Consider the following 26,135-nt stretch of genomic DNA (forward strand, 5'->3'; position numbering starts at 1 on the left):
AGAGATCAAAAACCAGGCGAACACTTTTACGATTGGCTGTCAGACTTTTTTTTTTTATCATTTACCATCAGAACGATGGGGGAGCCGAGACAAAAGGCCCGAAGCTTGAGAAACGTCTCGGCCCCCTTAAGACTCGGCCAACTTGAGACTCTTAGCAACAGTTTGACTTTGGTGATATAGAAAGCCGAATGTTACGGAGTAGAATCATACTAGGTACTAAGGACAAGGAACTTCAAAGACAACCCATCAAGGAAAATCCAAATTATGGACGCGTTATCACTGTCTGCAGAACGCATAAAAAAGTAAAGAACGATGTGAAGAATCCAATTAAAAGGAGACGCATCTACTTCAGCTGTAGAACAGGTGCGGAGTATAAGGAAACAAAGGACCCAAAGTGACAAGAGATGTAGACAGTGCGGACATAGAGCTCCCCAAGAGCGAAAGGAAAAGCTTGAAATGTGGAAAATTTTGCCACTTTGCAAGAATGTGTAAGACGGCGGTAAAGACGACAAACTAGGATAGGCGATAATTTTGGCAGCCGGACAAGAAACAAGAAAGCTGTTAAAGGGGTTGAATTCGAAGAAGGTTCATGGGTACTCCAGAAGAGAGCGACTATTGCTTCAGTGCGCGTCGAGTAAACTCCCAATCCACAGTTCCCCAGTCTGATTTTTTTAGATAAACTGCGGAGGACGCCGATAGCCAGAATAGATTCAGGCACTGATTGCTGTATAATTGCTTATCATGAACCCAAAAGTTTTCATCAAATGATGCAGCACTGCTCCGCAAGTCACCAAGGATTTTTCGGCGACCAAGTGCAGGCAATAGGCAGTATCAAATGAAGCTCAGTTATCGGGAAGCCACAGCAGAATCAGAATTCTTCATGGTAAGAGAAACCATTTCTTTTTCGTTAAGCGGTAAAGCTTCTGAAGAGTTAAAGTTGGTTAGGCGATTTTACTCGGTTGGAAATAACCTCGACGATATGCTCAGGAAATTCCAAGATGTCTTTCAACGTGTAGGCGCAATAAGAGACGTTGTGTATTCCATGGAAATCAAGCCTGGAAGTATGAGTGTTGTAAAGGCAGCAAGAACCATTCCTATCGTGCTGAAGCAATCGGTAAAGCGCAAACTGGGCAGAATGACGCGGGATCGAATAATTGAAAAAGTAACTGAACCCAGTAATTGGGCCAGTTACTTGGTATAGTCGTCCAAAAAGGCGGTATGATTAATATCTACCTGGACCCCCAGGAACCGAGTAAGGTACCGCTACGCGAGCACTAGCCAATGACGCTACCGCATGAGCTTCATGACGTAACTCACAAGCTCAGTGGAGCAAGGTACTTCTGGAAACCTGATGCTGCCCAGGGATTTTGACAAGTGAAATTAGACCGCAACAGCTCTGTGCTTTCTGTCATGAACACGCCGTCTGGCTTTACATTTTTGCGTATGCGCTTCAGCATTTGTACGGCGCTGAAGTGTTTCAACGAAACATGCGCGAAACGTTCGAAGACGATAAAATCGTTGTGGCTGTCATGGAAGATATACTGATCAGGGGCGCGCATGATACCGAGCACTATGAAAACCTCCGAAGAGGTCTACATGCTTGCCGCCTTCGAAATCGGAGAGGATGATCAGTGACGAAACCAAAATAACAAGAAAAAAAAAAAAAGCAACAACAACAATAACAAGAAACCAGAAAATTAGTGTGCTGTCTCGGCCTGCCTTTGGTCACGCGTCCGCGCTTATCATAGTCTGATCATCTATCGCGGCCTGGCTGCGATAAAACATCTGGCACCCAAGTACCTGCGCTTCACACAAACACCGGAGGAGAAGCTGGCCGTGAAACGTGGGTTCTACGACGTTGCAGGCCTGCCTGGATGCCTTGGTATGTTGTAAAAGTGCGCTCAGGGCTCAGGTGAATGTTAATACGACCTATGGGGTCCCTATTCACGCAGGTGCAGTCGACGGCACAGCGGTCGCAATCATAGCACCCAGCACCAAGGATCCACGTTTCACTGATGGCAATTATTACAGCCACAAGGGGTACCATGCACTGAACGTGCTGGGGGTACGTAATGGGAAGCATGCTTTTTAAAATAGATGATTGGTAGTAATTTTGCTATGGAAAAAAATATCAACGTTACTGTTCTTGCGCAGATTTGCGATGCACGCTATCCGTGGAGCTGTCACGACGCTGCTGTCTGGTCAATGTTCAGGATACGGCAGAGGGCTTCAGTCCTGTTCGACGGTGGAGAGTGGCTGCTGGGTAACTATTACATGATTGTAGGCTAAATAAACTTACAATCTATGTACACAAATATAGGACATTTATTCCTAAAAGAAAGGATAGTGGTAGAGACAGTAAAGAAATATACCCCATCTAGAAAGACATAGCTGGAAGGTTTGAGCATTACCATTTGTACACAATGATGGATGTTACAATGGATTTTAGCATTAATGTAGTGAACGTGTCAGATAAGACAAGGTACAAAGGCTAGTTATGGAATAACTATAGTGAACAAGTGTAACAAGTGAAATAGATACATGTACACTATACATGTTTAATAATCCTATACATGTACAACATGTAGTAGGAAATGTCAGAGGAGGACAAAGAGCTTACAGGGAAGCACAAAGGAGAGTTTAGTACCACTGATGTGGGTGAGGTGTTGGCAGTCGAAGGCAGCGCTAAACATTGACCCCAACCTCTATCAGTGTTAATAAATTCCTCTTTGTGTTTTCGTGTAAGCTCTTTGGCCCCTTTTGACTTTTCGTACTTCTGTACACACACACACACACACACATATATATATATATATATATATATATATAAAAGTGAAATAATAAGACTTGGACTACAGATTACAGGAACGTTAACAAAAACTAATTTATTTAATGGGCATTTTAACACATAGATTAAAAAAAGAATGGTCGACGTTTCGACAGTGGCACTGTCTTCGTCAGGACAAAAGAGGTCCAAGGGTTGCATATTGCTTAAATAGGTTTCCTGGGTGACGTCACAATCGGTGCAAGTATGCCACGTGGCAGTTGTCTGAGTCATATTCTGGCATACTTGCACCGATTGTGACGTCACCCAGGAAACCTATTTAAGCAATATGCAACCCTTGGACCTCTTTTGTCCTGACGAAGACAGTGCCACTGTCAAAACGTCGACCATTCTTTTTTTAATCTATGTTTTAAAATGCCCATTAAATAAATTAGTTTTTGTTAACGTTCCTGTAATCTGTAGTCCAAGTCTTATTATTTCACTTTTATTCAACTTCGTAGCCGTCTGATATATTAACCTATTTGTTCTATATATATATATATATATATATATATAGACTACAAGTAATGAAGAGACTTGGGAGGCCGTATAAGGGTTAAAAACACTTGCTACTTTTATTACATTACTAATTAAGGGGGCGCTAGGAATATATTTACAGTTAGGGGTCGACGTTTCGGCAGTCAGCGCTGCCTTCAACAGAACTAAACTTGGAAATAGGTGACAAGGGCTTATATACAAGGGAAAGGGGGAAAATGAGAGGGGAACAGTGCACGTGGAGCGGAGTTGGTGATGTTGCAGGAGCATTGTTGCTAATGGTCCATTGAGCACTTGCAGGAGCGTTGGCTGTCTTCCAGGAGAGTTCTCCTTGGTCGTCTGATAAACCTGAAATGATAACAGAGAGACGGCAGAAAGAACGAAAGAGGGTCGGGGGACTTGATCTAGGAGCTAAGATCAAGTCCCCCGACCCTCTTTCGTTCTTTCTGCCGTCTCTCTGTTATCATTTCAGGTTTATCAGACGACCAAGGAGAACTCTCCTGGAAGACAGCCAACGCTCCTGCAAGTGCTCAATGGACCATTAGCAACAATGCTCCTGCAACATCACCAACTCCGCTCCACGTGCACTGTTCCCCTCTCATTTTCCCCCTTTCCCTTGTATATAAGCCCTTGTCACCTATTTCCAAGTTTAGTTCTGTTGAAGGCAGCGCTGACTGCCGAAACGTCGACCCCTAACTGTAAATATATTCCTAGCGCCCCCTTAATTAGTAATGTAATAAAAGTAGCAAGTGTTTTTAACCCTTATACGGCCTCCCAAGTCTCTTCATTACTTGTAGTCTATTTGTTTTCGCGTCCATCTGTACTCAGTTATACATTCATATATATATATATATATAAATAAATCAGATTCCAACCCATTTAAACCGCTATCGAACTTTACGCAAGAGGCTAACCGTGAAAAGGTTCTGGACATGTACATCCGTGCAGTTCAAAAAGATGTCATTAACGCTTACAATAAATCATGCAACAACAAATCGAAGCCAAATCTAACGCCGGCTGAGCGGGGCAGCCTTTCTGACCTTCGGGACCGCAGTGACATAGTCATTAAGAAAGCTGATAAAGGTGGTGCAATCGTAGTAATGGACAAAGAAAATTACGTTAACGAAGGCATCCGGCAATTATCGTGCGCATCGTTCTACAAACTCCTCGAGGCTGACCCTACAGAGGAAATTACGACTCATATTAACCGCAGTCTAAAAGATCTAAAATCAAGTAAAAAGATAGATTCCACCCTATACGATTATCTACTCCCCAAAGACCCGCAGCGGGCAGGTTTTATATGCTCCCTAAAATCCATAAACCTGGAAATCCAGGGCGCCCAATAGTTTCATGCAACGGTACAGCTACCGAGAACATTTCAAGCTTTGTTGACCACCTTCTTAAAGATATACCTCCTAAACTACCATCCTACAATAAGGATACGAATCACTTTCTTCAAGTTTTAAGTGAATATCAGCCTCCTTCTTCCAGTTTCCTAGTCACGCTAGACGTTTCCTCTCTATATACTAACATCCCCCACGAAGATGGCATTGCTGCAGCTGAAAGGGCGTTTCCAAAATATTCTGATACCTCATACGATCCGTGTGTCCTATGCACATTTCTCAATCTTATTCTGAAAAATAACAACTTCGAATTTGACGGTAAGCACTACTTGCAAGTTCATGGCGCGGCTATGGGTACAAAAATGGCACCTAACTATGCAAATATTTTTATGGGAGCTCTAGAGGAAGAATTTCTGTCTAAGCGCGTAAAGAAGCCCACGCTTTACAAGCGGTTCCTCGACGACATCTTCATGGTGTGGCCACACTCAGAAGATGACCTAATCACATTTATCAGCGACTTTAACAAACACATCCGGCCATCAAGTTCACCCATTCTTATTCCCCTTGAACTGTTAACTTTCTCGATGTCCAAGTAAAGTTAACCAACGGGGTCTTGTCCACAAACCTGCTCCGTAAACCTACGGACTCTCAACAGTATCTAGCATTTAACAGTTGTCACCCGCGTCATACTAAACTTGCCATCCCTTACAGCCAAGCACTTCGATACAGGCGCATCTGTTCCAGTGACGATGACTTGGACAGAAATCTAGCTGAACTTAGGGAAACATTCATCGGTCGTCAATTTCCACCTAGCTTAGTTGAGGACGCACTAAACAAAGCCCGCAGAGCAGATCGCAAAGCTCTTTTCCAAAACCACAAACGCATGTTAGATAATGGTTCCGTAAACCTCATCTTAACATTTAGCAGCAATATTCCAAGCGTTAACAGTATACTAAACCGCCACCATAGTATCCTTCTCCAATCGGAGCGCATGGGACAAATTTTCCCTCAGCCACCGCGGGTAACCTACAGGCGCGCGCGCAACCTGCACGATAATCTAGTTAGCTCTAAGGTTAGCCGAGCAGCGCACACGCGTGCCAAATAAGCTTCATCACAAGATATTCTAACGCACTTCCAAACATCAAAGCCATTCTACAGAAGCACGAGCCCCTCCTCCAAAGCAGTGACCGACTTAGCAATATATTCACCCATCCCATACAGGTGACATACCGACGCGCAAAAAAACCTAGCAGACTCCTTGGTCAATGCCAAAATCAGCGAAACGAGTGCCCCGTACACGGGAACACGACCCTGCAACCTCCCGCGCTGCAAAACACGCAAGCACGTTCAACACGCTAACTCCATCAAAAGCACTGCGAGCAATTACACCCACGCCGTTAACCACGCATTCACATGCACAAGCTCCAATGTCATATACTGCATTGAATGCGGCGACTGCTCTATGCAATACATTGGTGAAACTGGCCAACAAATGAACAACCGCCTTACCGGACACAGAACCGACACGTCCAACAAACTCCCCAAAGCAGTCGCCGAACATTTTAACGTTCCTGGTCACAATTTTGACAACATTAAACTATATATTTTAGAAACCGGGTTTAGATCCACACGTGACAGACGTGATAGGGAGTCGTATCTCATATACAGGTTCAACGCTCTTCACCCGTCCGGTATCAACAAATCACAAGGCACCCTGGAAACACTTCACAAATAAAATATGCTTTTCCCTTCTATCTCCATTATCATCAGTTATGTTCTGCATGGCCACTGCCTTCTGCTTTCTTTATTGCATGCCACAACTTTGTATTACAAATATTGAAAAAAAAAAAAAAAACTTTGCTCGTTCTGAAATTTTCCCCACGTAACCACTAACCTCCTTATCTTTCGCTGTTATTGCCAATTCTTGCCTACTTTCCCATTTCGTCCACGTGTTCGTGAACCCCCCTTTTTCTGTAACCGGTCAGGAGCCTAGATGACTTCGTTCACATAATCCCCTCCACACTCTAACAAAGAGGCCATTCACTCCGGCCGTAAAAACCCGTACGGACCCTTTCTTCCCTCCGGGCTGTTGACACACAATTCGCATGAACCTTTAAACACGTCACACCTAACCCTTTAAATACCATGCCAATGATGAGGACGGTGCCCAGAAGAAGAACAGTCTCTGTTCGAAATATCGGCGCTTCTGTCCTGAGGCAACTCCCTCCCTACATCTCTACCGGTTCGCTGGATTTCTACCCATCTACCAGGAAACGGCTGTCACCCGTGCAATGGTCGCGGCTAGTTCCATCTCAAATCGAACAATCCGGTACACTTGATGTCTCGAATGAACGGGAAAAAAATATATGTCGAAGCCATCGGTGAGTTAGGAGAGGAGGAAAAAACTGCCTCTCATAAGGCGACGTCGTCGCGAGCGGGTTTGAGCGTTCGCTACAAGGCCATTTCTTCTCGCATTATAGTAATTTTTTGATCTGGCTTTGGACCACTTAGGGCACAATAGGATTCTTCGTTGGCAGTGCTGTACCGGTTTTTGTTTGTCTGCAAAAAAATATCAAAGTTGACTCAAAGTGCCGAAAAACACCATATTCACTGCAGCTTTGCGGACGATGTACAAAACGGATAAGACTGGGCTTTATGCCGTTTAATTTGCCATTTATAGGGCTATCGAATGATGTATAATTTGTTGCTCTGCTGTGTAAGGAATGTAAGCGATACCTCTTTTAGTAGCACCATACCACCGAAAAGTGACGAATTTCAGAAGCCTTTATCTAAAAAACCCCACCAAAAACTTGCCTCGAAAATTGTACATATTGTAGGCAGTTCCTTAGACTATGCACAGAAGCAAAATCAAAATTCGGATTTGATCGGTAGGCGCACTGTGAATTTTTTGCCAGCCCTATACGCGGAGCGCATTCAAGCGGAGGCACCGCGTCCCGCGTGTTGCAAAATCGAATTTTCCAAAGGGACTTTCAACTTCTGTCTTCATATAAAAAGTAATTGCTGTCATTTGAAACCATTCTGAGGTTTCAAGGTTTCCTTTTCACGGTTCTGATCGTTTGCGTTCATAACAATGGTGTAGCCGCTGAATCTAGATTGTGGAGCAACCAGATGTGCTCGCATTTTTTGCGGGATGTCACACATGCATTGCAAGTGCTGTGAGCCCGGGAAGAACAGAATGATTTTACATGTTTGTAAGAGGCATATCTGTTCAGGGTTATTCTAAACAAGCATGTTTACTATGGCAGGAGGGACGCAGTGACTTCCAGTATTCTTTGAAACATTTCCTTTCCTACGGCCCCATGACCTCGGACGGGGGAAATTGCACTGAGGAAAATGTTGTAGTGTCATACGCACACACTGAAGGCTAATTCATGGTGCCTTTTGTGAACCTTGCCGAAACAGCCCGACTGGCGCCGCTGTCCAATATGTTATTCGGTTCGACATGCTGCGACAATGGGAAGGTCCTGATCGCATTTACTCCCTGAAGACACCTTGCGCAAAGTTTTGCCTACACACAGAATACGCTTCACTCACTTCTCGACTACAGAAGTGCATGGAATGCCCTTATACAGAAAGTGGCACGATATCTACATTACTGTAGTGTGTCGTCCTGGTATCACACCTACCTCCATTGCCTCTACGTTGTACAGTGCTGATTGTGTGGATTTCGCTGACTACTGCCTCATACACAAGAAAAAAGTGCTATAGACAAAGGATTTTCGCTTTGCTTCGGAGAACGGCGTAGCTGCCATAAAGACTGTGGTTCCAGCAGAACAAGCCGAAGGCGTAACAGAAATGGTCCAGCTATGCAGAAGCTGCTTCAAGTACTTCACAGCAAAGGTGGCTGAATCACAACACGCAGCAATGTTGCCCACATTTGAAAGAAAATCTGACAAGAACCTGCCATCAAAAGTAACATTAAGGAAAGTGGCTTCCACAATGGCCTAAAGCAGTTCATGACACGAGCACTCTCATCCACCCGGAATGCTCTGCATAACTTACGTTACCTTCTTACCTTCGTCACCTTGTCTTCTTCGCTGTCAAATTCTTGTTATTATGTGTACTCTAAATATGCTTCGATATGATCACCGTGGACAAATGTACCTCTTATAAAGACGTAAAGGTATTCTAAAGCATTCTGTTCTTCACGGGCTCCCAGCACTTGCAATGCATGTGTGTCATCCCGCAAAAAATGTGAGCACATATGGTTGTTCCACAATTTACATTCAGCGATTACAACACTATTATGAACGCAAGCGCTCAGAACGGTTTCAAATGATAGCAATTACTTTTTATGTGAAGACAGAAGTTGAAAGTCCCTTTGGAAAAATTCGATTTTGCAACACGCGGGACACGGTACCACGGCTTGAATGCGCTCCGCGTATAGGGCTGGCAAAAAATTCACAGTGCGCCTACCGATAAAGTCCGACTTTTGATTTTTCTTCTGTGCATAGTCTAAGGAACTACTTACAACATAAAAAATTTTTGAGGCAAGTTTTTGGTGGGTTTTTTTAGATAAAGGCTTCCGAAATTCGTCATTTTTCGGTGGTATGGTGCTACTAAAAGAGGTATCGCTTACGTTCCTTACACAGTAGAGCGACAAATTATACATCATTCGATAGCCCTATAAATGGCAAATTAAACGGCATAAAGCCCAGTCTTATCCGTTTTGTACATCGTCCGCAAAGCTGCAGTGAATATGGTGTTTTTCTGCACTTTGAGTCAACTTTGATATTTTTTTGCAGACAAAAAACCGGTACAGCACTGCCAACGAAGGATCCTTACTTATTACTATTAATTACTATAATGCGAGAAGAAATGGCCTTGTAGCGAACGTTCAAACCCGCTCGCGACGACGTCGCCTTATGAGAGGCAGTTTTTTCCTCCTCTCCTATTTCCCGAACCGCGCAGCGCAGAGAATTCGGAAAGCGTTTATTTCTCCTAACTCACCGATGGCTTCAACATATATTTTTTTCCCGTTCATTCGAGACATCAAGTGTACCGGATTGTTCGATTTGAGATGGAACTAGCCAGGTGTCAAATATGCAAATTAATGCAAAGCACCCAAGTACTTAAAAGTACTAATTACAATTTTTCCGTCAAAATTAATGGTGGCTTCCACTGTAATTCATCTAACGTCGTTTATGTCGTTCAGTGCGGCATGTGCCAAGCACAATACGTAGGTCAGACTAAAACATCATTTCGGATCAGGTTCAACAACCACCGATCTGACGTTACAAAAAAGCCAAACCTCCCGGCCTCTCGCCATTTCAAACAACCAGGTCATTCACGAAATAATGTGTCACTTTTTATTTTCCAGTCAGATTTTAGCTCAGATCGGTGCAGGGAACAACGCGAATCTGATCTCATTTACAAATTCCATTAACCACTAATTAGTCTAATCTGGGAGCACTTTCAACGGTAAGTAATGTGGCCGCCTAGATGAGCTACACCTTTGGTTTCTTTTCTGTCTTTTTTTTTTTCAGCAAAGTTTGAAGCAGCGCTCACCCTGCCCCGGAATTTCCTCAAAGCGGACAGTGACCTACAGCGAATGACATCACCCCGACCGAATGACCAAGCTTGACCGCCGAATGACTTGATCTTCTGGAATCTTCCCCAATCTGACTCACTGACAAACGCCTGTGGCGTGCCCGTACCGATTATGACGTCATGTACGAAACCTATTTAGGTAATGTGTAACCAGCTACGCATCTTTTGTCCTGACAAAGACAGTGCCACTGTCGAAACGTCAACCCCTTGCCCATTTTACTTTTTAACGTCTCCCTATGTAATAAACTAGTGTTTGTAACTTCCCTAAAATCTGTTTCCGCGTCTTTTTTTGAACTTCTGTAAAACCTCGTGGCCGTTTGATAATCCTTTTACCTCAAACTATATATATATACACACATATGTAACATATCATTTTCTTCAAAGGAGATCTTGGTTACCCCCTTGAGCCCTGGTTGATGACTCCATTCCGGGCTCCCGCACCAGACAAAGAAGTGGCATATAATGCAGCTCTCAGCAGCACTAGGGTTCGAATCGAGCACTGCTTCGGAATGCTGAAAATGCGATTCCGGTGCCTGCAAAGGTACCACACCCTTTACTTTGCACAAGACAGAGCCTGCAATATCATCACTGCCTGTGCTGTGCTGCACAGTATGTGCATTTCATACAATTTGTCTGAGCCTGCAGAGGAGCCTGAACCGGCAGCTAGAACATGACAGTGCCACAGTTACAGTGACTGAGGACGAGCCCAGCGAGGAGGGTGAACCCATCAGTCATAATGACTCCTTGATATCACAGGCAATGCGCGTACGTGAGACAATTGTCAACAGGTACTTCTAGCAGCCTGTCAAGAAACGTATATGCATCATCACATCGGCTCACTGCAGCAATAGACGCGGACAAGGAGTTAGAACATGGAAGAGACAAACCACATGCAGACTCTCAACTAAGAGAAGTTTAATGAAAGAGGAAGTATTTGAAGAACAAACATTGTGCGTCATCAAGGGTATATCAGTACAGCACACGTCATAAGGTCACAGGTTTACCACGTGGTAGCCTAGAGGTTTTCCAATCACACTCCTGACCTTGAGGGTTCGCCTAGATTCAATAAATTATGTTCCCCGTTAAGATATTCCTTTTCTTGGTAAGTAAGTGATACGGAAGGGGAGCTGACACATTTTTCACCAAACATGTGAATTGCAAAGGCCTCCGTTATTTCACGTTCAGTTTGATCTCTACGTGTGATTGCAAAGGTCAAGGTCAGTACTGTGACTCAAGGTCCTCTAAACCTCTAGGCTACCACGTGGTAAACCTGTGACCTTATGACGTGTGCTGTACTGATATGCCCTTGATGACGCACAATGTTTGTTCTTCAAGTACTTCCTCTTTCATTAAACTTCTCTTAGTTTAGAGTCTGCAGGTGGTTTGTCTCTTCCATGTTCTAACTCATTGTCCGCGTCTATTGCTGCAGTGAGCGGATATGAACTTGTACCAACTACCCCGCTTTGTCCCTCTTGTGCAATACATCATCACAACTGCTTTGTCGTTTGTGCATCATCTTTTATTATTCGTGTGTGCTTTGAGAGCAGTAAGTCTTTTCTCACACTTTACAGCCTCTCCATTTTCGTTTGATTTTGCAACTATGGTTGTCACAAAAAGTTAGAAAGCCCTCTGTTTGTTTCGCTAACATGCCGTTCAACTGTGTTCATGCTATGTGGCCAGATAGTTGTTGAACCACCTAGTGTTTTGTTTTTGCACCTACTGTTATGTATCTCAATATGTTATACCATTACCTTGTTGCGTTTGGGCCATGTTTAACTTTGCAGTTGTACACTTTAGCTATCGGTATGCATTGTGAATTTTGTTGCATCATGCCAGCCACGGTAGCACCTCATCTCAGTTCAAGTTGGATAGCCTTGCATACCAAACTACTCAATTTTGACTTCAGTTCACAGCTCTATACATTGCATGTTTATTTCCCTGTTTACATTAAATTAATGTATTATGTCATAGGACAGATCAGGGGAGTAACTGTGCACAGCAAGCCAAGACTCAGGAAAAGTAAGAACAAGGTCTATGTTAAAGAAATATGCTGTAATTGTGTGGAAGTCAATCAGTGAAATAGCAAAAGCAGAATGGTATTGATAAATATGTTTACTTCTCAAAGCTGTGCCATCTCATTGATCAGCATGCAAACGATTTGGTCCACAACAAGAACGGGCACCCTCCTGCATCTGTGGAGACTTTCTCGTGCTTTCAGCACCCGAGGCTCCTGTGCAGGGGTTTGCGGTCTAGTAATATTTGTCACTGATGGGTTAGGTGAAGGGGTGGATGCACTTGGCCCAGCAGATTCCTGGAACCTATATTTTATCAATTTCCTCTTGGTCATCATATGTCGCTTTCTCTGCACACGCTTCTCTGTGGTTTCAGGGAGATCTTCACGTAGGATGTCCTGTGTGGGCCGAGCATAGGTCTGCAAAACAGCACTGTGTTACATAATGTGAAATAGTTTATGTAAATCTGTTGTAAATGGGTAGCACATGTATAGCATCACATACGTGCGTGTCGACATTGTCGATTCTTGTTCAGTTCCTCTATTCATATACAAATAAAAATGTACAATGAGCACTGAGTTGGTACCAAGTACAAGTGTCTCTAGTCATTGTCCACACTATTCGATCACAGCAGTACACATACGAGGGTGGTTCCATAAGTTTCCGGCCCGAGGTAGAAAATGCGCGCGAATTTGAAAATGCGATTAAGGACGCTTGGCGCCATCTGTTGGAGGGCCAGAGCACCACCCTCAACCCTCTCCATGCTTTTGTCGGTTGGAGAGCGGCATTTCAAACAGCCAGGGTGCACTCTTCAGTTAAAATGAAAAAAATCAAGTACCGCGATGTGATAAAATTCTTGACAAAAGAGGGACTTTCGCGTAAAGAAATTAAAGCGCGACTGGACAACGTGTACAGGGAAGCCTCTCCGTCGTACACAACGGTAAAAGACTGGGCTAAGCAGTCTCGACTGGGGCGAGAGTTCATTGAAGATGATCCACGCGATGGTCGTCCAGTGGAAGTGGTGACACAAGAAAGTTTGTCTCTTGTCGAGGAGGAAGTGCTGAGCGACAGGCGTCTGAAGGTTAAGGAAATCTCAGAAATGCTGGGGCTTTCCAAAACAACCATTTTTCGCATCATCGGCGAGGGCCTTCACATGAAAAAGGTCAGTGTGAGATGGGTGCCACGACTTCTCGAGTCAGTTCAAAAGCAACAGCGCGTCGTCTGTGCCAACGAGTTTTTGGAGCTCTGTCAAGAGAACGAAGAAGAAAAATTGAAGTCAATTGTCACAGGGGATGAGACTATGGTACTCTACTATGATCCCCTTTCGAAAAAGGAGTCGATGGAATGGCGCAAACCAGGAGAAGCACCCCCAAGAAAAGTCACGGTCACACAATCCACAAAGAAGATCATGGCAACAATATTTTGGGATTGTCACGGGATCCTCCTCATCGACTTCAGAGAGAAGAACACCACAGTGAATGCGGCTTATTATGCTTCACTCCTGCACCGACGGCGAGACGCCATCGAGGAAAAGAGGCGCGGCAGGTTGAGTCGAGGTGTCCGGTTGCTCCAGGACAATGCCCCTGTCCACACGGCTTCTGTTGCCAAGGCTGCACTGAAGGAGTGCGGCTTCGAAGAAATCCACCACCCACCCTACAGTCCAGACTTGGCACCGAGTGACTACTTCCTGTTCTCAAACTTGAAGAGGGATCTCAGAGGACGGAGATTTCAAAACGATAGTGAGGTGCAAGAGGCAGTTTTCCAGCATTTTGCGGACAAAACTTCGGACTATTTTTCAAGGGTATAAGAATGCTGGTTGAAAGGTGTCAAAAGTGCATCGAAGTTAAGGGTGACTATGTCGAAAAGTGATACACTTGCTTCCGTCTCTATGACTATTAAAAGTTGGTCGGGCCGGAAACTTATGGAACCACCCTCGCACCTTTTGTGTGGGGTGCCTGAATAGTATGTCCCTCTCAGTTATTTCACAGCTTCGTGAATATATACCACGGCTCTGGTACTTACTGCCGCATGTAATTAGTAAATTTACCAGGGTGTAAAAGAACTAGCATGTTCTTGTTTCAACAAAGGGTATCCGGCGAGAACGGCTTCACAGAGATAGCAGACGATTCTTGGAAAGTTCTGATTGGCTGAGGTGAAGTTGCGGTTTTATTGTTACCAAATTACGGTGCCGGCTCTTTGTCGGTGGGTAAAATGCAGCTACATTTGACAATAGACGAAATGACATTCAATTCAGGCAGAAACAATCATCACATTGATAAGTGTTTCTAATTTTTGTAGCTAAAAACAGGCGTCGGGTAGCGAGAGTAGCGTCACGAGAGCGTCCCGGATGTGGGGAGTGGAAGCGCAGCAGACGACGACGTGTTTAAAGGCGTTCTTAGCTACTCGGTGCATATCGTCATCCCAGCGTCGCGGTGACGGTGACGAACAGCGCTGACGGCTGCGCTGCGATGAGATGGCCAAGAACGCGCCCCAGGAAGCGATGACGCGTCTGTGCCAGTTGACGTCTAACTTCATTCTCCTCTCTTTGCCCCCAACCACGAGACAGTCCAGCATCATCATCTTTCGTCTCGTCACACATGGTGGGGGCTTGAATGACATCGGCCAGATGTCAAAATAGCTAAAAACATATTTACATTACTATACATGTTCGAATGACAATAATGATTAAAAACTCAGAGTAAGTTCTGCTCAGAACACTCAAACTGCAGTCTCCACGCACAGTTGAAGCACAGAATTACAGAGTTTTACAAAGAAGCACAGAAAGGCTGAATGTAAGGCTTCAGCTTATCAACATGCACAATCTCTCGCCCGCCGTTGTTGCCGAACTCTATTTCGTAGTTCACAGGCGAAAGCTTCGACACAATGCTGTGTGGACCCTCGTAGACACTTCTCTTCTTCACACCAACTGGCGGTGTCTTGAGTAGCACGAGTTGATCGAGTTGTCGATCCGACGTTTGTCGAAAAGGCGCTTCTGTTTTTCTTGCGCTAGTTTTATGTGCTTCCCTGCAAGCTGACGCGCTTTTGCAAGGTTTCCGCGAACCTGCGCAGCAAAATTAGACGCATCATGCAGTTCGGCCAACTGTCTTCGGTTGTACACTACGTCGAGAGGCAGAACGGACGGCATCCCGCCCGTACACCAAGTATATAGCCGGTATTGTAGCAAAAGATCACGTAAGGAAGTACCTCCGGCCACTTTTCCACGGTAGCTTCAACAGTCTGATCATCTGCTTAATGGCCTTGTTGGCTCTTTCCACAAGTCCATTCGCAGCAGGATGATATGCTGTAGTTGCGGAGTGGTGGATGCCTCTGTGCTCGAGGTACTTCTCCGTCGACTTCGCCATCATCTGTGTGCCGCGGTCCGTGATAATGGAGGAAGGACACCCGTGTTTGAGGATGAGCCTGGACTCAATGAAAGCCTGGATCGTTGAGGCTTCTATGTTGGTGACAGGCTTAGCCTCGACGTACTTTGTGAGGTAGTCGATAGCTAACGATCACATACTTGTATCTCCGTCCGATGATGTCGATACCCACCGTGTGAAACGCTGCTTCAGCTTGCACCGGCTGCAACAACCCATAGGGAGCTCTCGCGGACTTCATCCGCCGACAGAGGTCACATCCCTTGACATAGCGTTTTACGTGGCGGTACATATTCGGCCAAAAGTACCGTTCGTGAATTCGTGGTACTCCTCGGGGACCCTGAGCTGTTGCGTTTCGGGCAGACACAGAAGGAAACGTTGTTGCGTGACCTTGCACTCCTTCTTGTACAGTACCCCGTCGAAGATAACGAAGCGATTTCCTATCCTCTTTTCCTGCTTTTTGGTTCCCGTTCTCATCTCGAGAATATCTGTAATTTGCTTGCAAAATCCGTCGTTTTGCTGCTCTACAGATATATTGACCGGGTCCACCTGAAGAGTCTGGCAGGAGACTGCTAGTACAGTTTCAACTGGATCACTCTGTGGCGGTGAAATCCTCGAAAGACAGTCTGGGCCTCTTTGTGACGCCCCAGACTTGAAGGCCACTTCAAAGTCGAACTCCTGGAGAACCAAGGACCAGCGAAACAATCTTTGATTGCCGTCTTTGTAGCGTAAAACGCAACACAGCGCATGGTGGTCTGTCACGACCTGAAATGTCCTCTCCATTAGGTATGGTCGCAGCTGTTCCAGTGCCCACTTGACTGCTAGGGCTTCCAACTCAGTGGATGTGTAATTCTCCTCCGCCGGCTGAATAGAGCGACTGAGGTACACGACTGGACGATGGTCCCCAAAAGGATCCTCTTGTGCTAGGATTGCTCCAAGTCCAAGTCGCGAGGCATCCGTGTGTACTTGAACGCCATATTTTTCATCGTCAGAGAAGTGCTTCAGCACAGGAGGCTCACATAACACCGCCTTTAAAGCTTGAAATGCTTCCTCTTGTTCCTGATTCCCCTGGAATGGCACATCCTTTTTTAATAACTTGCGGAGAGGTACAGCTATCATACTGTTGGGGATGAACTTTCGGAAGTATGAAGTCAGTCCCAAGAACGACTGAAGCTCGGTCAGCTAATGGGGAGGAAATTTCAGGTTGGCTTCAGCGAACCGTGTGAAAACCTCTTGCAGGTCGGATACGTGGTCTTCGAAGGTTTTGCTGTATACCACGCAGTCATCCATGTATACGAGGGCGCTCTTATACTTGATGCCGGCGATCATATCGTCAACAACGCGCTGGCATGTCGCAGGAGCTCCTTTTAACCCGAATGGCATTCTGAAGTATTCGTAGAGGCCCCACTGCGTAATGAAAGCAGTCTTCGCGGTGTCTTCTGGATTCATCTTGATTTGGTGGAATCCCGAGAGAAGATCGAACGTGGAAAAGTACTTGCTTCCACTAAGAGCTGCAAGGGCATCGTCAATGCGTGGGAGGGGATAGACGTCGTTCTCTGTCACAGAGTTCAAAATTCTATAATCCACACACATTCTTGTGGAGTAGTCTTTCTTCTTCACCAATACCATGGGTGACGCCCATGGGCTACGGGATGGCTTAATGGTCTTTGCCTTCATAAGATCTGTTACCATAGCCATGGTCAGATCCCGCTGTGCCGTTGTTTGGGAAATAGGAGCAGAGTTACCCGTGTTTATGGAGTGGCGATGCAGATCGCAGCACCACAAGTCCATAGAATGCTTGGCAAAGTTTCCTTGGTTACGAGAGAGTAAGGCCCTCGCGGTTTCTTCCTCCTGCGGCGACAGCGAAATGCCGATGTTGAACATGATGCCACTTATGTCAACTTCGTTTGTGCGCGAGCGGACAATCGAAAGGTCTCCCCTCTGTTCACCCAGTGGAGGGCATGCAATTTTATGCACGACCTGTATGTCTTCTTCAGTAAGAGGAACCTCTTCCAGAGCTGTCACCTTCTCAGCCACGCCAACAGTTGTGTCTTCCACCAGTACTGCTGGACGCAAAGACGTGTTCATCATCAGTACCTGGAACGTATCTTTCTCTGTGATACCGGGCTGTACACTTAGTAGTTGACGATGAAGGGCTGCTCCGGTTCCGCTGATTTCGTAGAGATCACCAGTCGCTGAAGGAAAGTATGACCAACAATCTGTGACAGGAACTTGATTTGGCTTGACCTATACATTCCCGGGCTGTGCAGGGTAGCTAGGCCTTAGCTTAGGATAGACTGATAGTAGCAATGAAAGCTGTCGGCATTCCGCCTACCTCCCTAAAATAGAAGGCAGGAAAAAAAAAAGAAAACAAAGACATTTGATACTGACTGCTTGTCGCAGCGGTTGAAGTAAAAATGTTACTGCTGCTTAAAATATTTAAAAATAGTATCACTATTTATTTCTTTATTGTTGTATGTTACTGGATACAACGGAAGCGGGTGCCGAAGAAGAAGCGAAGACGACGACGAAGCTTGGTGCATACATGAGTTCATAGTGTATAGATGATCGTTTTAAGAAGCGATTTCCCGAGGTTACTTTTTCAAGGTGCCACGAAAGTAGTGTAAAAAAATATTAATAAAAATAATACCAGGTTTACGTAGCGAGAGAACTGAGATCATGAGCGACGCCATAGTGCTCGGTCTGTGGATTAATTTTGCCCAACACCCGGGCAAACGGCTTGACGTCCCTCCCGGGGACGGCGTGCGCATACAATCCGTATCCGCCACCGAATCGCTAGCCTCCTCGACTGGGTTGGAACCAGAGACCTCGGGATTGGAAGGCCGACACGCGCTACCAACCAAGCCACCAAGGTCGCCGTAGTGTAAAAACGAGAGGTTAAAATAGGATCAGAGGTTGAACTGGAAGCGCTTTACGAAGTTCACTTACGGAGAACCGTCATGGACTAGGTCAGGCTGCCGACCTGTTAGCATTAATAAATACCATATAACGAATTCTCGAGCAGAAAGTACAGCCGCTGGAGTTTGCAACCTGACTTTTCATGGCCCTCCCTGTGAAGTTCACTCCATGTCTGTTATGCAGAGTGCTGTGTAGAACGCTGTGCGTTGAAGGGCGTACGGCCGGACAGTTGTCTGTGTTAATAGGATGCATTAAATTAACGTAACTTAAACCTAGTGTCATTCCTGTCGGTGATGAGGACGCCCGTATACTAGTTGTAACTTAGCATTTTATAGAAAAGAAAAGTATGCACGAGGTAAAAGTTGTAACCTGGTTGCATGATGCCAAGTTTTATTTGCGACCCAGACCGCTGGTCTGCATAAGCTATTACCAGCCGAATTATTTATTTCCGCTGGATAAATTGTCAGACTTAGAAACATTTTTCAAGGCCTTTCAACTCTTTTACTATCAATGTTCCACACCTGAAACCTCACGCCTCTCAGCAATGCACTTTCAGATTTTCTATCATCGCAGCTGCCGGCTTCGCGCGAAGGCACACGTTCGGCTAAAGGAAGCAGCAGCGAGAGAGGAGCCCGCCAGCTAGAACACAATACTATCATCTTTTTCACCTTCACAAGCTTATCTCTTGGCGGCAACCAGCAGGCTATTTTCGCCTTATCATACTGGAAGCTGAAAAACCAGCACGCCGGATGAGCGGCGATTGTCAGCGGCAGTGTTAACTTTTTGTGGATAACTTCCGAAAACCGCATACTTATTAGTGAAAGGGTGTGACCGAAATCTGGGGCTTTCTACTTGAAGTAATAAAAGAAATTTTCCTCACTTTGTAGATTTCTCTCGGCCTAATTAGGTCAAATGTACCGAATAATGGAGTGCAATGATGCACACTACTGATTTAGGTGGCAGACACTTCTCAGCTAACACGTTACAAGCTCCAAATTTTTATCTTGTCAACTATCCCGTTGTCTTCGTTTCAACTTGACAGTATCACGTACAACGGCGTGTTTGGACACCGAAACACTCGCTACACTTGTTGTTATGGTCGATAAAGCACCTAAGACTTTCAAGACCGTCAACTTAGACACTCTCTCTCAGTGACCGTCGCGGTACCGGGAGCACATTGTTCATGCTTGAAGTTGTTCAAGTAACGCAGATATTTTCGCATGCTCGTGGACGCCATGGTATCACTGACCCTGAGGGGCGAGCAACAGAAACCGACCGATAAGTAATGAATAACTACCGATTCGCACCTTGCATGTCTCTCTCGAAAAATGCAGTTGTACCCGTAAAACTATTTATTTGTGTATTCCGTGTATCCAGCATTGCGCGCAGCGTGCGGTTGATCACCAACTACAGCCTTTTCTTGGACAATAGTCCACAGTAAGATCCACTTTAACTGACCATTCGGCCATATTATGTCAGAATAACGCCACGCAAGCAGCTTCCATAGATTCCAGCAGTCCTTTCGCACACGTACGCAGTTGTCAAAATCAGGTTGCGAGGTCTACTGCTATAGCCTGTATCTCCTTCGTGACACGCGCTGTAGAAAAGTTCTCCAAGATTTCAAGTCTACATATCCTAATGTGCCTGTCGTCCAAACAATTTCCACCTACCATCGGAACTGTCGGTTCCCTGAATGCACGAAGTTGTCGAATGCACGTGAGGGGAGCTACTTCTGCAGCCGATATCTCCCACGTTACTCGCGTTATGAAAAAGTTCTCCCGGATTCTGGGACTACATGACTTAAGGTACCTGCCGTCCAGACCATTTTCCTGTAGACGCAAAACTGTCGGTTCCCTAGCGGTCACCTTTTCCCCGTAGAGATCAATGTGTTAACGATAGTCATTGGGGAACCAAGACGAATGGTGCTATCGCCATCAAATTTTGTGAAGGTAGTCACCATGAACCCCTCACGTCATATCCGGGAGAACTTTGCCGTCCTACATACGCGAACAGAATTATAGGCAACATTGTCTGCTGAATACATTTATTTCTATGGGATCGGTGCTTCAAGCTTCCCCTGATGCCCCTGCGAATGTGGTGAAGTGTGCTTTACGTTTTGGAACAGATTGTTGGGAATGTCTGTGCGTACCCGCATGTACTTTCTCGTCAAGGGAGGCACGATTTGTTGCGAAACTGAGTAGACCTTCAGGGTCGGCTCGCCGGAAACCCCGAAAGAGTTCGTGGCCCAGTTGATAACTGCTTTGGACAAGCGCAGAAAGTCGTCTCCCAGTAGAATGTCGTCTTGCAGCCTCGAAACCACAATGAAGGCCAGCGTGAACTTTTCACCGTCGACTTCGACTTCACACTTCGTTTCACCGAGAACTCCCAAGGGTTCTCTATTGGCCGCTACCAGGTGAGCTGTGGTTGGTGACATGTCCAGGGGTAGCCTCCGTAGAACCCCGTCGCTGATCAAACAGCGAGACGATCCAGAGTCCAGGAGAGCTGGAAACCTGTATCGACCCAGTCGTATTGGGATAAGTTTCAGATCCGCAGATTTGGAGCACGTTATGCGCTGGACTTCCGATACCTCAATACAGGTGGTAGAGGCATCACGTGGTCGTTTCCCGCTACAGTACCACTTGCTGCTTGTGAGAACAGGCGCTGCCACTCCAGGTACTCTTGAGACAAGGGCTCGGAACACCAGGTGACAAAATGACCCATCTTCTTGCAGTTCAGGCATAACCCTTCCACATCTTTCTTTTGTGACCGGTCCGAACGTGCGGTACCAGATCTGACTAAAGTCCTCGCCTTAGAGGCTTGTGGTCCTTTCGATGCTTTCGGACTTTCGTTCCCTTTCGCAGTCTGCGTAGGCTTGCGTGCTTCGTCCTGATGAATCGTCCCACCCTTGTCTTGAATCTCCACTCGCAGAACCTCCTCTTTCCGCTTCTCCGAGGGTGCGAAATTCCGGTCATACTTCAGGAAAGACGACATAATCTTGTCCATCGACTTGAAGGTCTTGTCGAAGTAATGGCGCTTGGGTTCACTTGCCAGTGAGGAAATAATTATGGTGCATTTTTCTTCCTCTGTGCCGTCAAATGAGCAGTCCTCTAAGAGCTGAAGCTTCTCAACTGCGTACTCCGTGCAGGATGCACCAAGCTCCTGACAGCGTGCGAACATCTTCTGCCGATTTTCGACTGGGTTCTCCAAGTGATGTCGACGACGGAAAAGACGCTTCATGTCATCCTAAGTCTCGACCTTCTCTCTCAAAAGCTCGTAGCGTATCCACTCAAAATTCTTTGTGGGGAGCTTCGAAATAAGCAGGGGAACAGCTGTTTCATCAGGGATTTGGTAAATTTTCATCCAAAAATCCACTTGATGGAACCTTTGGTCAGCGTCGGCACAGCGCTCATCGCTGCTGCCGTTAGGCGCTGATCCTTAATCGCTCCCTCGTTCTGCAACTTCATCTGGCCGGTCGCCTTTGCCTTCCCTTTCTGTTTTCAGGCAGGTTTCTTCTTTGGCTCCGACTCCTCATCGGTGCCGCAGGAGGTGCTTTCACGGGATACTTGCTGCTCCAGGTGGTCAATCCTCCCGATCAGAGGAGCCAGGAGTGAATAAATAAGGGATTCCGTTGCCTGAATAATGTTCTCTCCGTTCGCATCATCTTTAGCTTGAGTGGAAGACACAGACTGTTGCCTAGGCTCTGTCGTGTGACTGTTCCACCGAAGTCAAACGTTGATGGAGTTTCTCAACTTGAATTGTCAAGCGCGAGACGTTGTTCAATGCGTTCTTGTACGCTGTAGCTTTGCCTTCCATGTCTTCTGTCATGGCTGATGGAACGTTCCTGCGAGGCCTACGTGGCTCAATCTGAAGAGGTGCAAGAATCGTTGGCTTTAACGATCTTCGTCCCCACATTCACCTGGGGCGGATTACTGGCCACTTGTCGGTGCGTAGCGCAGCGTCGTCTCCATAGTAACGCGTGCTGCACGTGACCCGCTTTGTCGTCAGAAGGAAGAAGTACTTGGCCACGATCGCTTAGCGCAGCTCGTCACCGTTGCCACGGCAACGGCGCGCGCACGTGACCCCTATCGTCACCTGGACGTGGAACGCCGTTCTTGGCCATCCTCCACCGCAGCTGCGCATCTCGGTAACCGTCATTTGGACGAGGGTGACAGACGACGGAAATCTTTGCGTCGTTCGTCCTCAGTGAGCGTCGTCTGCGAAGAAAACATGGCGGAGGTCTACGCATTTTTCGAAGATGTTGGCGTGCGTGAGGACGAAATAACACGCGTATTTCGTTCTAACAGTGACGCATTCACTGTCCTGTCAGACGATGCGTTCATCAGGCACTTCCGGCTTTCTAAAGAAGCAGTTCGAGAAGTCTGCGATGCCGTCAGGGAAGACTTGAAACGACGTATGTATTGCTTTTCATTTATTCATGGCGAAATGCTGTCATTGTATTGCCTCTACGCGGTCTTCAACATGTTAAATATCGCTAGAGCGAGTAGAGTAAGAGTAACATATAGTAAAGTAAGGTGGGATAACTTCACTGTGGATAGTATCTGTACTCACAATCGTAACACTTGCAGCGCAGCAGTGGCGATCCACCACGCTTACCGTCGAACAAAGGGTGCTCATGGCACTGCGTTTCTACGGGACCGGGGCCTTTCTTGGTAATATAGCTCATGAAGAATATTTCACCACGACCAAGGGCCCTGTCTCGGAGTCTCTACACGCCGTCAGCCTGGCTGTGATAAAACATCTCGCACCCAAGTACCTGCGCTTCCCACAAACACCGGAGGAGAAGCTGGCCGTGAAACGTGGGTTCTACGACGTTGCAGGCCTGCCTGGATGCCTAGGTATGTTGTAAAAGAACGCTCAGGGCTCAGGTGAATGTTATTACGACCTATGGGGTCCCTATTCACGCAGGTGCAGTCGACGGCACAGCGGTCGCAATCATAGCACCCAGCACCAAGGATCCACGTTTCACTGATGGCAATTATTACAGCCACAAGGGGTACCATGCACTAAACGTGCTGGGGGTACGTGATGGGAATCATGCTTTTTAGAATAGATGATTGGTAGCAATGTCGCTATGGTAAAAAATATCAACGTTACTGTTCATGCACAGATTTGCGATGCTAATCGCAGAATCCTCCACCTAAATGCACGCTATCCGGGGAGCTGTCACGACGCTGCTGTCTGGTCAATGTGCAGGATACGGCAGAGGGCTTCAGTCCTGTTCGACGATGGGGAGTGGCTGCTCGGTAAGTTCAATGCTTGTGGGCCAAATAAACTCACAATCTATGTACACAAATATGGGACATTTATGCTAAAAGAAAGGATAGTGGTAGAGACAGTAAAGAAATATATGCCATTTAGAAAGACATAGCTGGAAAGTTTGAGCATTACTATTTGTACACAATGATGGATGTTACAATGAATGTTAGCATTAATGTAGTGAACGTGTCAGATAAGACAAGGTACAAAGGCTAGTTATGGAATATTTCGAGTGAATAGTGTAACAAGTTAAATAGATACACGAACACTATACATGTTTAATAATCCTATACATGTACTATATGTAGCAGGAAAAGTCAGGGGATGACAAAGAGCTTACAGAAAAGCACAAAGGGGAGTTTGGTAACACCGATGTGGGTGAGGTGTTGGCAGACAGTGTCACAGTCCAGGAGGACTGATCGAAGGCAGCGGTAAACATTGACCCCAATCTCTATCAGTGTTAATAAATTCCTCTGTGTTTTCGTGTAAGCTCTTTGACCCCTTTTGACTTTTCGTACTTGTATAGAGTATATATATATATATATATATATATATATATATATATATATATATACACACACATATATGTAACATATCATTTTCTTCAAAGGAGATCTTGGCTACCCCCTTGAGCCATGGTTGATGACTCCATTCCGGGCTCCGGCATCAGACAAAGAAGTGGCATATAATGCAGCTCACAGCAGGACTAGGGTTCGAATCGAGCAATGCTTCGGATTGCTGAAAATGCGATTCCGGTGCCTGCAAAGGTACCGCACCCTTCACTTTGCACCAGACAGAGCCTGCAATATCATCACTGCTTGTGCTGTGCTACACAATATGTGCATTTCATACAATTTGCCTGAGCATGCAGAGGATCCTGAACCGGCAGCTACAGAACATGACAGTGCCACAGTTACAGTGACTGAGGACGAACCCAGCGAGGAGGGTGAACCAATCAGTCGAAATGACTCCTTCATATCACAGGCAATGCGTGTACGTGAGACAATTGTCAACAGGTACTTCTAGCAGCCTGTCAAGAAATGTATATACATCATCACAACTGCTTTGTCGTTTGTGCATCACCTGTAATTGTTAGTGTGTGCTTTGAGAGCAGTAAGTCTTTTTTCACACTTTACAGCCTCTCCATTTTCGTTTGATTTTCGCAACTATGGTTGTCACAAAAAGTTAGAAAGTCTTCTGTTTGTTTCGCTAACATGCCGTTCAACTGTGTTCATGCTAGGGTGGGCAGATGGTTGTTGAGCCACCTTGTGTTTTGTTTTTGCACCTACTGTTATGTATGTCAGTATGTTATGCCATTACTTTGTTGCGTTGGGTCCATGTTTAACTTTGCAGTTGTACACTTTAGCTATCAGTATGCATTGTGAATTTTGTTGCATCATTTCAGCCACGGTAGCACCTCATCTCAGTTCGAGTTGGATAGCCTTGCATACCAAACTACTCAGTTTTGACTTCAGTTCACAGCTCTATACATTGCATGTTTATTTCTCTATTTACATTAAATTAATGTATTATGTCATTGGACAGATCAGGGTGTGAGTAACTGTGCACAACAAGCCAGGACCCAGGAAAAGGTCTATGTTAAAGAAATATGCTGTAATTGTGTGGAAGTCAATCAGTGAAATAGCAAAAGCAGAATGGTATTGATAAATATGTTTACTTCTCAAAGCTGTGCCACCTCATTGATGAGCATGCAAACGGTTTGGTCCACAACAAGGACTGGCACCCTCCTGCAGCTGGGGCGACATTCTTGTGGTTTCAGCACCTGAGGATCCTTGTGCAGGGGTTTGCGGTCTAGTAACATTTGTCACTGATGCGTTGGCCCAGCAGATTCCTGGAACCTATATTTTATCAATTTCGTCTTGGTCTTCATATGTCGCTTTCTCTGCACCGTGGTTTCAGGGAGATCTTCACCTAGGATGTCCTGTGTGGGCCGAGGATAGGTCTGCAAAACAGCACTGTGTTACATAATGTGACATGGTTGATGTAAATCTGTTGTAAATGGGTAGCACATGTATAGCATCACAGATGTGCGAGTCGACATTGTCGATTCTTGTTCAGTTTCTCTATTTAAATACAAATAAAAATGTACAATGAGCACTGAGTTGGTACCAAGTACAAGTGCCTCTAGTCCTTGTCCACATACTATTCGATCACAGCAGTACACATACCTTTTGTGTGGGGTGCGTGAATAGTATGTCCCTCAGTTATTTCACAGGTCCGGGAATTCTTCCATATAGGCTAGGAGCTGCATTTTCTGCGCTTCGCACTTCGGATATCACCATTTCGCTTCAGTTGC

At 45.7% G+C, this 26,135-nt stretch overlaps 1 protein-coding gene and 1 long non-coding RNA gene across 3 annotated transcripts; both read left to right on the plus strand.

The window, feature by feature from the left end:
• The first annotated feature begins 15 nt into the window (after nucleotides 1-15).
• Nucleotides 16-25,951, plus strand: LOC135396683 (putative nuclease HARBI1). 2 transcript variants are annotated; one of them, XM_064627785.1, is made up of 7 exons: nucleotides 16-1,882; nucleotides 1,953-2,065; nucleotides 2,155-2,263; nucleotides 23,128-23,397; nucleotides 23,468-23,580; nucleotides 23,670-23,805; nucleotides 24,429-25,951. In XM_064627785.1, the coding sequence occupies exons 3-7, from the start codon at nucleotides 2,206-2,208 to the stop codon at nucleotides 24,842-24,844; spliced, it is 993 nt and encodes a 330-aa protein (XP_064483855.1). In that variant the 5' UTR covers nucleotides 16-1,882; nucleotides 1,953-2,065; nucleotides 2,155-2,205; the 3' UTR covers nucleotides 24,845-25,951. The 2 variants fall into 2 exon arrangements, with proteins under 2 accessions (XP_064483855.1, XP_064483854.1); XM_064627784.1 differs by lacking the exons at nucleotides 16-1,882; nucleotides 1,953-2,065; nucleotides 2,155-2,263 and adding an exon at nucleotides 22,769-22,952.
• LOC135396684 (uncharacterized) lies at nucleotides 9,449-11,085 on the plus strand. Its single transcript, XR_010423498.1, has 3 exons — nucleotides 9,449-10,104; nucleotides 10,170-10,372; nucleotides 10,618-11,085. It is a non-coding gene; the product is annotated as an uncharacterized LOC135396684 (long non-coding RNA).
• Nucleotides 25,952-26,135: the final 184 nt, after the last annotated feature.

Source organism: Ornithodoros turicata, chromosome 6, assembly GCF_037126465.1.
Source record: "Ornithodoros turicata isolate Travis chromosome 6, ASM3712646v1, whole genome shotgun sequence".
Classification (NCBI taxonomy): Eukaryota; Metazoa; Arthropoda; class Arachnida; order Ixodida; family Argasidae; genus Ornithodoros; species Ornithodoros turicata.

Excerpts from the sequence above, each read along its gene's own strand:
- LOC135396683 (XM_064627784.1), top strand. The coding sequence starts at position 22,769 with ATGGCGGAGGTCTACGCATTTTTCGAAGATGTTGGCGTGCGTGAGGAC. Across the intron at positions 23,581-23,669 it reads ATGCACTAAACGTGCTGGGG|ATTTGCGATGCTAATCGCAG; the intron begins GTACGTGATGGG and ends GTTCATGCACAG. Across the intron at positions 23,806-24,428 it reads CGATGGGGAGTGGCTGCTCG|GAGATCTTGGCTACCCCCTT; the intron begins GTAAGTTCAATG and ends TTTTCTTCAAAG.